The following is a 16,839-nucleotide window of genomic DNA, read 5'->3' on the forward strand; positions in this document are numbered from 1 at the left end:
TCTGTCTGTATGGTTAATGAGTTTGCTTAAGTATGGCATGAGTAAAATTCTAAATGTGACACTGAAAATAACTAGGCCTATTACTGTATGCTGTGTGGTGATCTTTGTAAGCATTTACTTTATTGATGATAAATATCTAATACATTATTATGGGTTTTTAGCATGGAGAATCAACAGAGTGGCCTTCATAATGAAGGAGATTAATAGACCATTCAAGTGGATGGGTATTAACAGGACAGGACAGTTTTTGCTGCCACTGCTGCTGGGGGGTTGATTTGTGTAGGCCTAGGCCTACATAAAATAGCCTAACTTAGCCATAACAACAGCCAATTTAGGGAGCTTTAGGCTACCATCATCGCTATTTGATTAAACATCGCATGTCTACATGAATGCTACAATGTCATATGCTACTTACATGCCATTTACACAATATTGTGGGAAATCTGCTGGGGAAACGTGAAAAAAATGTAAGGTCTAGTTCTATGGTCTTAAGCCACATGCTCACCAAATTAGGATCTCCATTCCATTGCCCCCTTGCACACAAGCAAATTCTAAAGGAATGCCCACTCTGCTCGCTGCTGGTTTTAAGTACTACGATACTATCATTACTTTACTAAAGTTTTAAGGAAAATTAAGTAAAGACATTTAACATGTCTGTCCAGTCGCAGTGTTTGTGTCCTGAGAAGGAAGCTTGACTGCCACCACGCCTACAGATGGCGCTGTGAGTATAGTGCGACAAAGTGTTCGGTGCAGAAGAATTATCGATAACAAGGCGTTTCCAAGATGGCAACAAATGAAGGTACCCCTGGTTCAAGTGCAACAAATGTCGACAAATGTAGCAATTCCCCAAACGATGGCTATGACAAAAAGTGTATATTTTGTAAAGTCGTTAACAAGGAGATGGGTACCGAGCTTCTGTACTCGGTAAGTAACACAATATTGCTTAAGCAGCACCTGGCTACTAACTGTACACGCTACTGTATCAAGTTTAGCTAACATTACTAGTTTATTTGAAATGGATTGCAGAGTTGTGATCAGTGATATGTACTAAAATGTATTTGCGCTGTGATGTAGCTTTTCATATACCTTTACCCTGCCTTAAATACAGGACGAGGAGATATCGTGTTTTAGAGACATCAAACCCGGAGCACCTCATCACTACCTGGTCGTACCTACCAGACATGTAGGGAATTGCAAATCACTTGGCAAAGAGCACGTTGCACTTGGTAAGGTCTACACTGCCCTGATATTCAACTCTTCAACTGATATTCAAATAATGTGAACGTTGCCCAGTGACTGCGACTCTAGAAATATTTTTAGTAGCAAAGCAATTACATTTTCTGTTGTTAATAAGGGCACATTTTTTAAGTTTAGCCTACTAGTCCAGTCATTTTATGAAAAAAGGTTGAACAAATTGCAACAGAAGCAAACTTAACTGATTTTGTATCCTCAGTATGTCCTGAGTAAGGGAAAAAAGCCCCAAAGAAACCCAGGGGAAAGTTTCGAAAAAGACCTAAATATAGGGCCTACCCTATTCATGCGCCTATTCAGTATTTTTCTCACGTGAATAGGGAAACAAAATTAACCTTCACATATCACCTTGAAAATTACTGAGTTGATTACTTACATCAAGATAAAACAAAAAATGTTAAAAAAAAACAAGTTTTTTTAAATTGTTTGTTAATATGGGGAAACGGGGCATAATGTAATTACATATAGCTAATTTGTATAAATACCACAACGGAGCTAATAATACATTAAATAGTCCAGGCAAAGTAAAGTCTGACCCAAAACTAATTGCAATAGAATTTATTTTCACATTTCTATATTTCAATTGGTAATCTAAACACCATAGTAAAAGACCATGAAAATCCAGTTGGTGAAATGTTAAAATGAGGGTTGTTTTATGCATTATTCTTCAGCAAATACTGACAACTGTAATTAGAATGTTGTAGAATACACATTCTAAAGAATATCTGACCCTAGTTTTATCTAACTTCACATGGAATTTTAGAATCTTGCATTGTTGAGGAACATTCTTTTATTTTCAAAGAGTGAATTTCTTTGGCTTATTTCAGACTGGATTGTTGCAAAATTGGTGTCTATTTTTACATGTTGGCCCTTTGAATCAATGGAAATGGTTGTTGACTCTTTAAATAGAGCCAGTGTGTTTTTGCATGTAAGTATTTCACAATGTTCAAGCTGTACAAACACATAGCTAAGCATTATTCAGCCTAGGAAAGTGGTTTTGGTGTTTAATCCAATTCAGAGGTCACTGAAACATATACAGTATATCACACTAAAGTATCAGTCCATCATTTTCCAAGACTGTAATTGACCTCTTGCCCAGGGGTTGACTGATAGACTGTCTGTCCAATCAGAGGGGCCTGTATGATGCCCCTTTACTTTGCACAATTTTGTCTAAAACAATAATCAGACAGCACAGTATGTTTATGTTAGTGAATGCAGGAAAATTGTGAAGGCAAAGTTGAAGATGGACATGATAATGTCCAAATTTGACAGAAGGGTGCCGATGGGATAACTGCAGTTAGCCTCCAAAAAGGTGACTCTATTGTTGTGACATCTGGCAAAAAGGTGCATGCTATACTAATAAATATAGTTTAAGATTAATAATTAACAATGCATGCCTATGCATGGGTCATCAATCAACTAATGTCCCATCTTCCTCCATACCATGCATAACACATACTCCTCTATTCTGTATAGGCGAATCAAGGAAACAGCTGATACATTTTGGCCTGCACTATTAAGGGAAACAAATTAAACACCCTAAACTATATCTTTTCTGAAAGCTCTGGAGGATATATAATACCATTTAAGACATTTCCCATCTTCCTCCATGCCATGCACAATACATTGCCCTCTATTCTGTAAAGGAGAATCTAGTTTAAAGTGGATGCATTTTGGCCTATACTGTCCAGGAAAAACAGATTAAACACCCTAAACTATATATTTTCTAAAAGCATATACCCTCTAGATGAGATATAATACCAGTTAAGACATGTATTATCTTCCTCCATGCCTTGGACAATTTGTTTGTCAAATGTTGCAATCAGTTTTGGGTCAGACCTTACTTTGCCTATATATTACCTATACATAATTACATTATGCCCTGTTTGCCCATGTTAACAAACAATTTCAAAAAACATATAATACATTTTTTGTTTGTCTTGATGTAAGTAATCAACTCAGTAATTTTCATGGTAATATGTTAAGGTTAATTTGTTTCCCCTATTTGCGTGAGAAAAATACTGTATAGGCGCATTAATAGGGTATATTTAGGTCTTTTTCTAAACTTTCCCCTATTGGGATTCTTCTGTTGCAATTTGTTCTGGACTATACACATGGTGCTATTATTTGATTGTTGAAAATCTCAATCTTGTGTCCTGTGTGATCAGTTGAAAAGATGGTGGAGACAGGGAAGGAGATACTCCAGAGGAACAACATCACAGATATCAGTGATGTCAGGTATAGTGAAATGCCAACAGTCCTAAAAACCTTTTTTGGATCTCTCAGTAGAATTAATGTGTCTAAATTGTCATACTTTTCAGGTTTGGATTCCACTGGCCTCCATTTTGTTCTGTCACACATCTACATCTGCATGTGCTGGCCCCGGTTAGCCAGATGGGCTTCATGTCCAGAATCTTCTACCGTCTGGATTCTTATTGGTTTATAACAGTGAGTAGGCCTTCCTTTATTGAAGGGAATACTTTAAGTGTTTCCTGGTTTGAGACTAAAGATGAAATCTAAAGATTAAAATGTTGATGTTGAAGCAATCTAAGTTAACTTGTAGAGCAATTTACAGTCATACTGAGCAGATGGTTTTATCTAGTCTTATCGACAGTGCCATACAAACAGAAACAAATTGGTTCCAGGTTCTCAGTTCCAGCAACGCGTATAGACTTTGGTAGACATTTGCCCACTTTGTTATTGAGTATATAGGAATAGCTTATAGTTTTAGTATTCTTTTTTTATCAGTATGTTTGCTACCTGGGTGTGGGATTCATGGCTTTGATGTTGTCAGCTCCTCACTCAGTTGCAGTTGTGCCTGTTTGGATAACAAATTCCCTAATTTACTTAGCCTGAAGCTTCAAAATAAAAGTATTGCTGGTTTCTTTCTTTGACAGTCACTGAGCTGGGTTTTGGCACAGGTGTGTGTGTGTGTGTGTGTGTGTGTGTGTGTGTGTGTGTGTGGCAGTGGCTGCAGTGACGAGGATCGAAACATTGATTGTTCTTAACCGCTGTTGCATGTTTCCCTGACTGGCAGAGGGCGTAAAAAGGTGCCATTCAAACAAACCATGTTGTCATCAGAATCAGCATAGACAATAGAGTGTTGTGAGATTCCCTGCATGGCGGTCAGACAGCTGAGACGGGCCACTGAACTAGGGATGTATATGTCGCTGTTGTTCGAAGTGGCGAGTTAGAGCTAATGAATGAACGTCATGAGTTCCTATCTATCATAATTAATGACAAAACTACTAGTCTCATATTAATGATTTGACAGAGTTGTGAATCTGGAAAATCAGGCTGGTATGTGCAAAAGAGAAATTACCTTCATCATTTGCCGTCGACACATTATAATTGCTTAAGACTACTGTCCAAAGATGTGCTAATGCATTATGTCATTGTACTCACATAGCCAGAGCAGCATGATGTCAACAATGTTTCCATAGAAACAGCCCTTGTGTAACCCTGTCTCCCTTTGTCTCCCGTAGGCAGACCAGCTGATCCAGAGACTGAATTCCTTAGGTTAGGTCAACTGAAAAGGAAGGCTTGGTGCTGCTGCTAGATGTGGTCATCTGAATCTGATGAACAAACTGACTGTAGTGTTTCTCAAACACTTCCTAATTGAGTCAAGGAAAGCAGGTGTGAGTTATGCAAGTGCCTCAAGATAACTCATGTGAACCAATCATATCACTTGTCTTTTTTTACTCAAGCCAATGAGCTATATCAGACATGCAGCTCTTTTATCCTTTTATATTGTAATTTATGAAAGTGCTAAAACACTACATAAAACCTCAGTATTACAATAGCACTGATGTTTTGGAAGGATGGTGGTCATAAAGTCACATAAGCATTGTGATTGAATAAGTGTATGAGCATAACAAAAATCAACACCAACAATCAATTATGGTGACCACTTATCTTTTACAAAATAGACTTTCCCTACGGATATGGTACGGATGCCATCAGCAGCATCTGTCCAAACACTGGCCAGTCATTCTAGTTATGCTTGATAATTCTGCTACTGAAGATGATTCCTATACATTAAGCTGCTTAAAAACATGTCCATCTTGAATTGTGATTTTTGCACGAAAGAGAAATGTGAAGATGTATTTAATCTGATTTTATATATATATATATATATATATATATATATATATATATATATATATATATATATACATACACACACACACACACACATACACTCTACCGGTCAAAAGTTTGGGGTCACTTAGACATTTCCATTCCTCTCCATTATAGACAGAATACCATCTGAGATCAGTTGTATTGTTTTTTTTTCATCAGGGCAGCAGTTTTCAGATTACATTATGTGCTTATATAATTGTAAAAGGGTTCTCGACTGTTGTAGAAAGAAATTACTGATCTTTAATGCAATATCTACATTGCCCATTATCAGCAACCATTCATCCGATGTTCTAAAAGCACATTCTGTTTACTAATCTGATCTAATTTTAAAAGGCTAACTGAGAAAACATTGGCAATTATAAAAGCACATAATGTAATCTGAAAATAAATAAAAAAAACAATGCAACTGATCTCAGCTGGTATTCTGTCTATAATGGAGTGGAATTGAAATTTCCAAGTGACCCCAAATTTGTGCGTGTCACTATTATAATAGCAGAAATTGCTCAAAATGTTTAGAGGGATGTAAAATAACATTGTTTGCATTACAATCCTGTAAGAGTTTGTTTTCCTTTGTACATACAATGAATGCATGTGTTCATTAAAAAGCATTCTCAACTTAACCATCAGTTTTGATGCACACCAAGTGGTAACATAATAATCCAAACATATTCCTATAACAAGTTCCTTTTAATGAGACAGCTTGACAGAGAATGAGACCGTTCATATCCAGCCTGAGAATACACTTCTATGGTTTAGTATCTGCTAATATTGCACAACTGAATGCAGTGTGAAATTTGGCAATGCAGTGATCCCATCAGTACAGTGAAAGTCAGTACAATAGAAACTGATGTATTGCAGACATGGTTATGAATACATTTATTTCAAAACAGTCAAACAAGAATTGACAACTTCTAAAGACATGAACTTCTTTTCCCACTACTGTGATGTTGGCAATATGTTAAAGAGTTCTCTCAAGATTATTCTGGAATTTTCTCACAGGACACTTTTCTTAAGCACCATATTTGTCATACATAGCTTGTTCTGCTGTTTTAATACTTTAAGGAATTTTACTTAAGCATTGCATTATTCAAAACGTGTGCTACCTGACCTATCAATTCATTCTATAACTTTCATTCTTGAGATGCAACCTGTAATCTCTTATATATCAGAATACGTTGTGCATTTTCACAACTTTAGGCCATACATATTCGTGTTCATTGGAGTAGTGTAATGATTAGGCGGTCATCACGTCCCTGCCAAAGCATCTCTCCTTCGAAGTGGACCAGCCCTTGTTTCCGCGCGCGCAGCAGGACGCCAACTAATTTGTTGGAGATGGTAACATAATGCTCAAACAGCGTTCCAAACTCCACCGTGATTTTCCCGTCCTCTTCGCGGGGGCGGCCAATTTCCTTAATCACTGAACTCAGTTCCTCCACCTCTCTGCAGATGTGAGACTGAGCGTCTTTGCCTCTTTGCTCCGTCTTGGAGCCCTCCGGTGGTTTACCATAGCCCTCTTGGCCACGGTGAAGCTGCACAGTGACTGTAGCTGTGTCATTGCTGAAAGGATTGTGTTTTTGGTATTGCTGGTGTTCAGTAGACCACTTTTGCCAGTTCTCAGTTAAGCCCTTAACGGAGACCACGCAAGCATCGGCTCTATCGTCATATTGCACAGGTGCATCATTTGTTTCCATGGTGCCGCTTCCTCAGCTGTGCATCTTACAGAGACCACACATCATTCGTTCACTTTTGCTCACATTTCTGTGTAGAGGAAAACGGAGAAAGTTCTGTAATCAGCGTTTACTGCGCTACCAACCTATAGGTTACCAAAATGGTTTTGCGTCAGTGCGTCCTTGAAAGTAGTTTTTATTCGCACAACGATCAGTGTCATTTACATGCCTATTCATCACCTGATAGTTTTGGAGTAATGTTTCTTATAGAAGAATATTAAAAAAAGACCTAGCCTCGTAGCCTATTGCAGTAACCTATGTTATGCTTTTAGTAACCTCACTCGAAACTATAAATAGGCCTAACTACAGTGTACTGTGTAGGCTTCTGTTATGCTGTTAACAGATTTTGTGCATAAAAGGCAAAGGAATGTGGAGAAGGCCAACAGTGGCCAGAGACATCACGTTTTATCTAAAGGTTGCGGAGTAGCCTAAGCCAAGTAAAGTCTTATTTGCTGTATATACATTCTCATACATTTATAATTCATAACTCTTCCTGATGCATGCACTTGAGTAGGCCTATACTACACTTATCAATTACATGAAGTCTACACTTTATATAGGCTATGAATACGTTTGTACAATAAAAGTGTGCCCTACCTTTTTGGTGTTTTGTTTTCCAATAATTCCTTAGCCAGCTACTGGATGTCCTGCAATGCATAGCCTATCATTGCTGCTGTGCTGTGTAACGTAGGCTACTCGGTCGCTCTGTGGCAAAGTGCTGAAGCGGATCGGGGAAAAGAGAGCGACTCCTCAGTGAGCCAATCACACATATGGATAATGGCCACAGAAGTAAAGTGGATCCAATCCTTGTCTCTGCCGTGACTGGCAAGGTTTTCATGTAAATCAGCTTAAGGGATAGCCTATATTTAGGCGATGATGCCTGTCACTTGTTAAAAATAAAATGTACTTTATTTTTTACAATACTTTCAAAACTTTAGTTTACTCTATTTTTTTCTACACATTGTCTCCATTCAATCATGTGAAAGATACGAGTCTAGGATACTGTATATCGATATGGTATATCACTTTTTCCAAATACATTTTGGAGACGTGTGGTACAATATGGAATAAATAGCCTAGGAACCTTTTTTATAGAGTGAAGTTTCTCGTAGGCGATATTTACAGTCCGCACTAACATGGCGCTGTACTGTAGTCGAACATGCCGACAATATTTATTACATTTAGCCCACGACAATGTTGATTTTAGACTACCGGTATGATTATTATTGCTTTTATTTGCAGTCTTTCACTCTTATGTGATAGGTCGATGCTGCATAATGGTGTTTTGAGTACATTTGTGATGCCAGAAGTTACGCTTTCTGATGCGCGTTGGCAGATGTACTATTATAAAGTGTCAACTCATTTGTTTAATCTCTTTTAACATTTTCAGGAGATAAAGTCGCTGCTGTCTATTCTTGGGAAGCCGTTCGACCCATCAGAGAACTTTAAAGAGAAGGTCGGCTTGGTAATTATTCTTATTCATTTGGACTATGCAAAAGAAATGTAATGTACAGTATCGATAAGGTTGCGTTTTCTCACAGTCTGTGTCGTTTGTCTTTGTTTTTTTTTTGTAATGTTAGTCTCCCTTCTGGCGATTGAACGGCTTATCTGAGGATGACATAAGAAACATAATGGGAAGAACTGTGTGTGCCAAGTAAGTTCACGCCTTTGCTGTTTCCAGTTCAATGTGTGGAATGCTGCCATGTCATGTGTTTATCTGTCAGCGTGTCTGTTTTACCTTTCAAATCAAGACTTTAACTCATCGACAGACACCGTTCTGTTATTACATTGATAACTTTTGTTTGTGTTATAGATCAGCTTTTGAATTATGGGGTCACGGAGGAACGACCGAGCAACTGAAATCATCACTCCTAAATTATCCAACAGAGAGCATGGTACGTAATTGCAGTAGTCAGTCATACAGATTAGGTACATAAAGATACATTGTTGCTGATTTGTTGTATTCTGACGTCCGTTTTGTCATTCCCTACAGTTGCCCTTTCTTCTAGAAGAATCAACTTACAAAATTAATGTTTACACTTTCAACAAAACATTGGTATTCCAGGACAGAATAAAGAAAATTGATGTAAGTATGTTAAACTATTAAGGCAGCTTTCACACGGACACCTCCAAAAAGCGAGAATTCCAGCGAGAGTGTGGTGGAAATGTTGCTGTGATGCATTATTATATTATATTTACATATGCTTGTACTTACTGGTTTGTGACTTTCATCATCTGACTAGCTCTATATGATTGACAGTGCAAGTTCAGTCCAGATTTGATATAGTCACTGCAATGTTGAGCAATGTGGGAAACACAAATGGCAAGTTCCTCCTCACTTTGGCACTAACAAACGTCTGTTGTTAAGGGTAAAGGATACTCTTTATGTTCTAATTATGCTTATGACAGTATGAGTGATTAAACAGCGCTTTCACAGCGATTGAACAGCGCTGGGCGACGCAGAAATGGCTACCCACTGCTTTGGATGTTTGTGTGCTCACTACTCACTGTGTGTTCACTGCTTCTATTATGTGTGTGTGTGTGTGTGTGTGTGTTCATGTTCACATACTACAAATGTGTCAAAAGCAGAGGAAGAATTTTCCTAGATTGAACAACCATATCTATATATCTGTCTGTCATACATTGATTTTTGATTGTTCAGTCTTGTTTGAGCATTATTACAGTGTTCTTGGAATTTAAAAGAAATCTTTTACCGTCAGGCATTGGACTTCCTTCCTTTTAAAGGGAAAGTAAACCTGAAGGACGCAGATCATGTGTTTTGCTTGCTAGAGGACTATGGCACTAACCCCAACGACATCCCTGAGGAACCTTTGTATGTGTACTTTGGCAGATGGGTGAGTGTCATCAGTTATTGACTCACTACTGTTTTATTGAGGGCCTCACTTGAATCCATATTATATGGAGGAAGACCATCATTTCAGGGAGAAATGAATGTCTCTATGAGTAGACCTTGTGTAAATGCTTCCACAATATTTAACTGATGAGCTACAAAAGCTTTAAGTCAGATTAATCTGAATTTGCTTTATAGATTTGTATCATATATTGTAACATTGAGTCATATACTGTAACAAGGTGTCACATACATATTTACAAAACTAGCATAATATCGTAACACCTCCAATTATCACCCATTTCGTTCAAAAATTCTAAACCAACAATGTTTTTTAATACTTCAAAATAGCATTTGAGAAATGAACCTTACATTTGTCAGTAGCCATAGTTGTGTAGATTTGAACAAAATCTGGTTTGGTTCTTACTGCCTGAAATATCCGATTTTGTGTACCATGCTCGGAGTTTAGTGCTGGTCTGGTGGGTCGTCTACTTCCACCCTTTAACAGGCACATCAACGGTTAGCCCGATAATTCTCGTCGCAATTCAAAATTCCACTGGAGCTCCAAGCGGATTTGTACACGCAGCCATACAACACTGTTTACAGCTCTTTGAGTCACGGCAAAATGTCATTTTTGGTACATAGCTCATTTAGATATGGTGTGGGTGCTTGCGTTTCTTTAGGAATCCACCGTCTTGGTTTGTATAGAAATTAATATTAAGTGACACATACACGCAAGAGGACGGAAATACGGGACTGGTGGTAATAGGGGGCGTTCCGATAAATGTTTAATGATGTAAGTGCATGGTTGTTGACTTGTTGTTTATCCTCAGATTGCAGATGGCCAAAGAGATCTAATCCGCTCTCACAGTGTGAAGAAGAGGCACTTTATTGGGAACACCAGTATGGATGCAGGGCTATCTTTCATAATGGCAAACCACGCCAAAGTCAAACAGCATGACCTTGTCTGTGACCCATTTGTTGGAACAGGTGAGTAAGAATCTCCATGACCACACATTAAACCTTTATTCATATAGGACAGTGAAAAGTGGCAGGAAGTGAATGGGAGAGAGAAATAGAGTGGGATGGGGAATGCCAAGAGTTGCCCAGGTGTGTTGTTTGAATGTAATGTGTGCGTTCAAAACTTAGTTCTCTGCAACTCTCATCTGCACGTAATCCGGTCTCTTCATTTCCGAATGACAGAAGAGGTGGTAGACATGCCCCTGTCCCAATTTTTTTGGGACATGTTGCTGGCATTAGAATCAAAATGAGCATACATTTTCTAAAAAAAAAAACATTTCTATTTTAACAACTGATGTGTTGTACTTAGATTGGATTGGATTGGATAGGATAGTCTTTAATGTCCCCTATGGGTAATTTGGTTCACAGCAAGTAGCCAGTATAAATATACTTAATGAGATAATAAATGCATATTCAAAATGTAAAATCACATACACTTGTAGAAGATTGTAATATGTTTCTGTCTGAACGTAAACATAAGCAATGATATACAAATACAAGTTGACCTATAACTTGTTAAGAAACCCAACAGCTGATGGGAAAAATGATCTTCGGTATCTATTAGACCTGGCCTGCTTAAAAAAATATACCTCCTCCCTGATGGTAGGAGGCAAAACTCTGAGTAGAGTGGGTGGTTAGTGTTTGGCCCCAAAATGGGCATTGCTCTCTGTGTGCCTCTGACCTCAAATACATGCCCAATGCTGTTGAGGTTAATGCTAGTGATCTTCTGACCGAGAGTAACAATTTTACCAAGCCTATTTGGAAAAAAAAGAGGGTTTCTGACTTTTTTGTTTTCTTGTAACTTTAAACAGCCAGGCTACAATGGGCGCACAACTGAAGTATTCTGTTTGTGAAGTGTATGCTGCAACAGTTAGCTTACAACAGTTAGCTATAATCAATGGACGTGATATAATACACCAGACGTTATAGTGAATTGCTTTTCTCCAATGGAATCCCTATAAAAGCCTACTCTGTGATCATGCCTTAATATGTACGTCTTAATATGTAGCCATCATGAAGCCAAACACTGATTTCCAGAAGAGGACAATAAAGCCGTCTGTTTATCTATCCATCTGCCAAGATGTCTCTTCATCGATCATGTTACGCATTGTAAAAAGCTGAGGTGAATCTAGGTGTGTGTTTGTAGCGTGCTGTGTGTCCAGTCCAGTTGGCAGGCCCTTATCATGAACGTCTGCCGTCAAACGTATGGATGGTGTGAGATCTGCTGGCCAGATGGGATCATTTATGACCCCACGGTAGAGAGCTGTAGATATCGTTTGTATACCTATGGGCCTCAGTGGAGCCAAAACAACATGTGATGGATTCACACTCTCACTTTGGTACCTGCTGCAGGAACATTCTGTGTGAACTGCTAGTGCTCTATAGGGAATCATCTGCCAAAAGATGAAATTGTGTGCTTGCGTGTGTGGTGGCCTGCGCACAAGTTTACGTATTTAAGGTGTGCTTGAGTCTTTTTTTTTTTTTTTTTTTTTTTTTAACCCAATTTAAGCCAACTATTTTCAAATACAGCCAGCCTAATCTAATAAATTTCAAGGACTGACCAAACACATATTAAACAAATGGAAAACCAAGTTTTCTATATAAACACTAAGTTGTTTTAAAACCATTATGTATTTACGTTTATGGCGAGCTGGCTCACTTACCTAAGATAACTTGCAGATAAGTGCATACAAATTATGCTTCCTTGCCCAGGGAAGATCTTTTGTGTACTGCTTCAGATATGGTCTGTCAGCCAAACGTAAATGGTTGTCTCAAGAAATATTTATTAGCGTTTTCAGTCGATCCTGTTTGTTGCTCCCTCTTCCAGGAAGCCTGTTGGTTGCATGTTCCCAATTCGGGGCTTATGTTTGTGGGACAGACATTGATTACAATACTATCCACGGAAAAGGTATGTGTCCATTTGATATGTCTTCACAAGTGTCCCTCATATCTATTCATAGAATATGTTGTCCCTCATGTCTGTTCTAATGAGTGTAATCTTCTGCCTGAAGAAGACCCAGCAGGGTCGAAATGTTGCCTGTTGTGCATTAAATAATTGGGAGTCAAAAGCAGTGTTGCGGACATTATATATTTTTTCAATTGAGTATAGTTTTCTTTTGTCCTGCACCTGCCAGAAGGTGGGATGTGCACACAATAACTGTTTGCTGTAATTGGGTAGGCCCTCATATCTACTCCTATAATGTGTTGTCCCTCATGTCTATTCTAATGAGTGTAATTGGGTAGGCCCTCATATCTACTCCTATAATGTGTTGTCCCTCATGTCTATTCTAATGAGTGTAATTGGGTAGGCCCTCATATCTACTCCTATAATGTGTTGTCCCTCATGTCTATTCTAATGAGTGTAATTGGGTAGGCCCTCATATCTACTCCTATAATATGTTGTCCCTCATGTCTATTCTAATGAGTGTAATTGGGTAGGCCCTCATATCTACTCCTATAATGTGTTGTGATGAACCTGAATGTAGGCAAATCCAGCCGGAGGAACCAGAAGTGGAGGGGCCCAGATGAAAACATCCGGGCAAACCTTCGCCAGTATGGGACAGAGAGGCAGTATGTGGACGTCCTGGTCTCAGATGCTTCCAAACCCATTTGGAGGAGTGTGAACCTATTCGATGCCATTATCACAGACCGTATGTCATGCGGATAGCTTTAGTTTCTCCACTCCCCACCTGATTTTTCTCCAAAAAATGTTTTTTTTTTTTTTTTAAATGTTTCTGTGATGTTTTCCCAGGAGTTCTGTCACTGCTGTAGTTCCATACATTTTGTTAATGAGGAGCCCAAAATAATCATTAACATTTCCTCTATGATCATCTCTCTTCTCTGTTTTCCTCTTCTGTCAGCTCCCTACGGTATCCGGGAATCCACACGGAGAACAGGCTCCCATAAGGATATAATCAAGCCTCCAGAGGACTAGTGAGTTTCTCATCTCGCCTTGCGTTCATATAAAATGGGCCTCAGTAAGCCTCTCAAATGGCATGTTTGTTGTACCTCAAACAGCAGAGGGCGCCATAGCTATTCTTTTCAAATCCAACCACAGAGGCACCATCACTGGAAGGATGTGATGCTCTCATTGCTGTTCTCATTTGGCGCAACTCTACAGCTTACCTTTGTAAAGTGGTGTCCTACATAATTAGGCTGTGATCAGCATTTTTGTCATAGCTGAAGGTTTGTGGCACCAGTGTGTGTGTGTGTGTGTGTGTGTGTGTGTGTGTGTGTGTGTGTGTGTGTGTGTCTCGTCGCTCAGTGATTGCGCCTGTGTGTGTTTCTTCCTCAGCGGTGGGGAGAGCCATGTCCCAGTGTCCATGGAGTATCGCCTGAGTGACATCTTCACTGACCTCTTAAACTTTGCAGCCCATCATTTAGTAATGGGCGGCCGGTTAGTTTACTGGCTGCCAATCTACAGACCAGAGTAAGTAGCTTTCAGTCACATCTTTAAGCTTTGGAAGTTTTTTTTTCACTCCAGTTATTGAAAACTACAGTTAATTAAATGGAATTTTTGTTGTGATCTAACAAGAATTGGTTTATGAAGTGAATGGTTAGCCAGTGTACTGTATGGATACTCTCCAAACTTATTTTATTTGGAAGAATGAATGAAGTGGAAAGCTGACCACGTAAACCCTTCACCGGAGTCAAATTTGGTTTGATCCAGTTCGATCCTGTTCTTCCCAGCCCTGCCTACCTCTCCAGGTCTTTGTAGTAGAGCGGTGCGGTGCAGTGTAGTGTAGTGTGGCTCTTGTGTGATGTAGTTGTAGCTGTATGGGAGTGCAGGTGTCCTGTGGTGGGATATTCCAGACGCCAGCCTCCACCACAGGCCTGTCCAGGCAGCAGCTGCCCACATATGAGAGAGGGCTGCTGGAATAGCCCTACTGGAGGAGGAGGAGGAGGAGGAGAGGCAGCCAGCTCAAGCCTCAGATCTAAATTACAGTCCAAAGAGTGTGTTAGAGTTCTGACATCATGTCTCTGACACACACACACACAGACCACCGCCATAAACTGAATTTCCCCAGCAGTGGAGATGGGAGACCCGCGGGCAGTGTGTGTTCTGCTTACTTGCAGTTGCAGACATCTGCTTTGAGAAAACAAAGAGGCTCAGACTTAACGTATGCACAGTTGGCAGGAAGTGAGCAGCTCTGTACATGATGGTGCCTTTATGCGCGCACTTTAAGAAGCTGCAGTGTATACAGGTAAGCCTGACTAGCTGATGACAAGCAAGCAAAAATTCTTTTATACTCCCCATCCAAAGCAGATTTGGGGCATGGTATTACCAATGCTCCTTTAGAACCGTCTGGTATTACCAAAGATCCTTTAGAACCGTCTGGTATTACCCACATCTGTGCACCGCTACCTCTTCTCCTTTCTCAGAAGGAATCAAACAGTTTGGTGAAGCTGGGAGAGGCTTTCTTGTAGACAACACTGCTCATAAGGTTGCCCCTTGTATCATTACCAGACAAAAACAGACCTCTGTAGTTCTTCACACACTCAAGTTCTTGACCTAACTAGCTGGTGGACTAAACAGTGACATTAACTCATGCACTTACTACTGAGCTACTTCATACTAACCACAGGATACCCATGCTTTCTTACTCCTTGCTTTAGCCTCTGTAATACGCCATTTCTGACAGTGTGGGCTTATTCCTGCGATGGCGCCCTTGCTTTACCTCGCTGTTTTCACTACAATGACTCACTAGCACCACCTGTGTGGCGTTATGAGAGAGGACTCTAGCGACTTGTTCTTTGTTAGCATGCTAACTTCAGGGGATATTTGGGCAACACAGCCCTGAATGTTTTAAAATAAGACATGTATATAGCACAAGCCCGTCTGTGTCTCCTTATGTTTGTGTGTGAGGAACTGTGTGTCTGTGTGTGTATGTGTCTGTCTGTCTGTCTGTTTGTCTGAATGTGTGTGTGTGTGTGTGTGTGTGTGTGTGTGTGTGGGCTTCCAAGAGAGGAACCTGACACTGGCTTGATGAACAGCGCAGAAACTCTTCACCCTGCGGCGCAGCTACACTTGACCCCCGTGCTATTGGGGCCCCGACACATTCAGGGCACAGTGCCAGAACAAACCCCACAGTGACAAACTTAACACACAGACTAAACACAGCACTATCCCCCCCCCCCCCCCCCCCAACACACGCACACACACACTCACACACACTCCCCACCTCCACCCTCCGCCGTCACCCCAGGGCCTGCTTGGATTCCAGCTCCCATTCGGTCCCGTCGGTATCTGATTTCGGCTGACCCAAATGTGTGTGGTTCTGTTGACAGATAGCTGCGTGGATGTTAGGTGCCATGCCGTTTTCTTGACAAGCAAAGCTATTGGCATACATTTTTCAGTTGTACATCTGCTCCTTGGGCCTAAAGTGGTTGAGTATGGAGCTAAGGCCATGGGTTATACAAAACAAGCTGTATATTATAAGTACACAACTGATAGCAACTTATGGAGTCAGATGAAGGCATATGCAGGAATGAATGGAAAAAGTAACTATGGAAATTGTCAAAAAAGGAATTTAGTTGTCTGACTGGGAATCGGTTGTACAGGGATGGAGATGTTCGTGGAATGGACTCAATCTGTTCCCTATCAACAACTTCTTCAGCGAGTTGCTCTCAGTAAGAAAGCATGTAAAGAGCTGTGTGACCTCTGCTCACACCTTTCTCCCTACCTCCTAAGCTGCCATAGCAAAATCATTCCACCTGGAGAACCTGAAGGGTTTAACTTCAAACGTTGCCGTTTCATGGTCCAGGTACCATCAGCCAAACCATTTGTTTGTGCCGCGGTGTTCTTTCCATAAGGGGGCGCAGCCCATTCACTGTGACTGGCCCACT

General features: G+C 40.0%; 3 protein-coding genes across 5 annotated transcripts in view; 2 read left to right on the forward strand and 1 right to left on the reverse strand.

Moving 5' to 3' along the window:
- The first annotated feature begins 748 nt into the window (after positions 1–748).
- Positions 749–5,320, forward strand: hint3 (histidine triad nucleotide binding protein 3). Its single transcript, XM_042107651.1, has 5 exons — positions 749–924; positions 1,109–1,226; positions 3,420–3,489; positions 3,573–3,699; positions 4,737–5,320. The coding sequence occupies exons 1-5, from the start codon at positions 784–786 to the stop codon at positions 4,773–4,775; spliced, it is 495 nt and encodes a 164-aa protein (XP_041963585.1). The 5' UTR covers positions 749–783; the 3' UTR covers positions 4,776–5,320.
- Positions 5,321–6,157: 837 nt separating this feature from the next.
- On the reverse strand, positions 6,158–7,897 carry si:dkey-29b11.3 (actin-binding Rho-activating protein-like). Its single transcript, XM_042107652.1, has 2 exons — positions 7,719–7,897; positions 6,158–7,152 (listed from the first exon to the last, which is right to left on the reverse strand). Exon 2 carries the CDS (start codon positions 7,083–7,085, stop codon positions 6,609–6,611), a length of 477 nt encoding a protein of 158 aa, XP_041963586.1. The 5' UTR covers positions 7,086–7,152; positions 7,719–7,897; the 3' UTR covers positions 6,158–6,608.
- A 324-nt stretch (positions 7,898–8,221) lies between these two features.
- The window catches only part of trmt11 (tRNA methyltransferase 11 homolog), a 15,475-nt gene continuing 6,857 nt past the window's right edge, over positions 8,222–16,839 (forward strand). For 2 of the 3 annotated variants that reach the window (XM_042107648.1, XM_042107649.1), the window contains exons 1-11: positions 8,222–8,335; positions 8,512–8,586; positions 8,702–8,775; positions 8,935–9,016; positions 9,115–9,207; positions 9,842–9,976; positions 10,806–10,962; positions 12,821–12,901; positions 13,479–13,643; positions 13,854–13,926; positions 14,288–14,422. In XM_042107648.1, the coding sequence (XP_041963582.1) occupies positions 8,258–8,335; positions 8,512–8,586; positions 8,702–8,775; positions 8,935–9,016; positions 9,115–9,207; positions 9,842–9,976; positions 10,806–10,962; positions 12,821–12,901; positions 13,479–13,643; positions 13,854–13,926; positions 14,288–14,422 (1,148 nt within the window). In that variant the 5' untranslated portion in view covers positions 8,222–8,257. The remainder of the gene's footprint in view (positions 8,336–8,511; positions 8,587–8,701; positions 8,776–8,934; positions 9,017–9,114; positions 9,208–9,841; positions 9,977–10,805; positions 10,963–12,820; positions 12,902–13,478; positions 13,644–13,853; positions 13,927–14,287; positions 14,423–16,839) is intronic. The other variant, XM_042107650.1, reaches the window with a different exon arrangement.

The sequence above is a fragment of the Alosa sapidissima genome, chromosome 10 (assembly GCF_018492685.1).
Source record: "Alosa sapidissima isolate fAloSap1 chromosome 10, fAloSap1.pri, whole genome shotgun sequence".
Classification (NCBI taxonomy): Eukaryota; Metazoa; Chordata; class Actinopteri; order Clupeiformes; family Clupeidae; genus Alosa; species Alosa sapidissima.

What these genes read in the sequence shown, in the direction of transcription:
- hint3 (XM_042107651.1), top strand. Translation starts at nt 784, where the DNA reads ATGGCAACAAATGAAGGTACCCCTGGTTCAAGTGCAACAAATGTCGAC. An exon ending in GTACCGAGCTTCTGTACTCG is followed by an intron (nt 925 to 1,108) that starts GTAAGTAACACA and finishes CCTTAAATACAG; the next exon opens with GACGAGGAGATATCGTGTTT. An exon ending in ATTCTTATTGGTTTATAACA is followed by an intron (nt 3,700 to 4,736) that starts GTGAGTAGGCCT and finishes TGTCTCCCGTAG; the next exon opens with GCAGACCAGCTGATCCAGAG.
- si:dkey-29b11.3 (XM_042107652.1), bottom strand. Translation starts at nt 7,085, where the DNA reads ATGGAAACAAATGATGCACCTGTGCAATATGACGATAGAGCCGATGCT.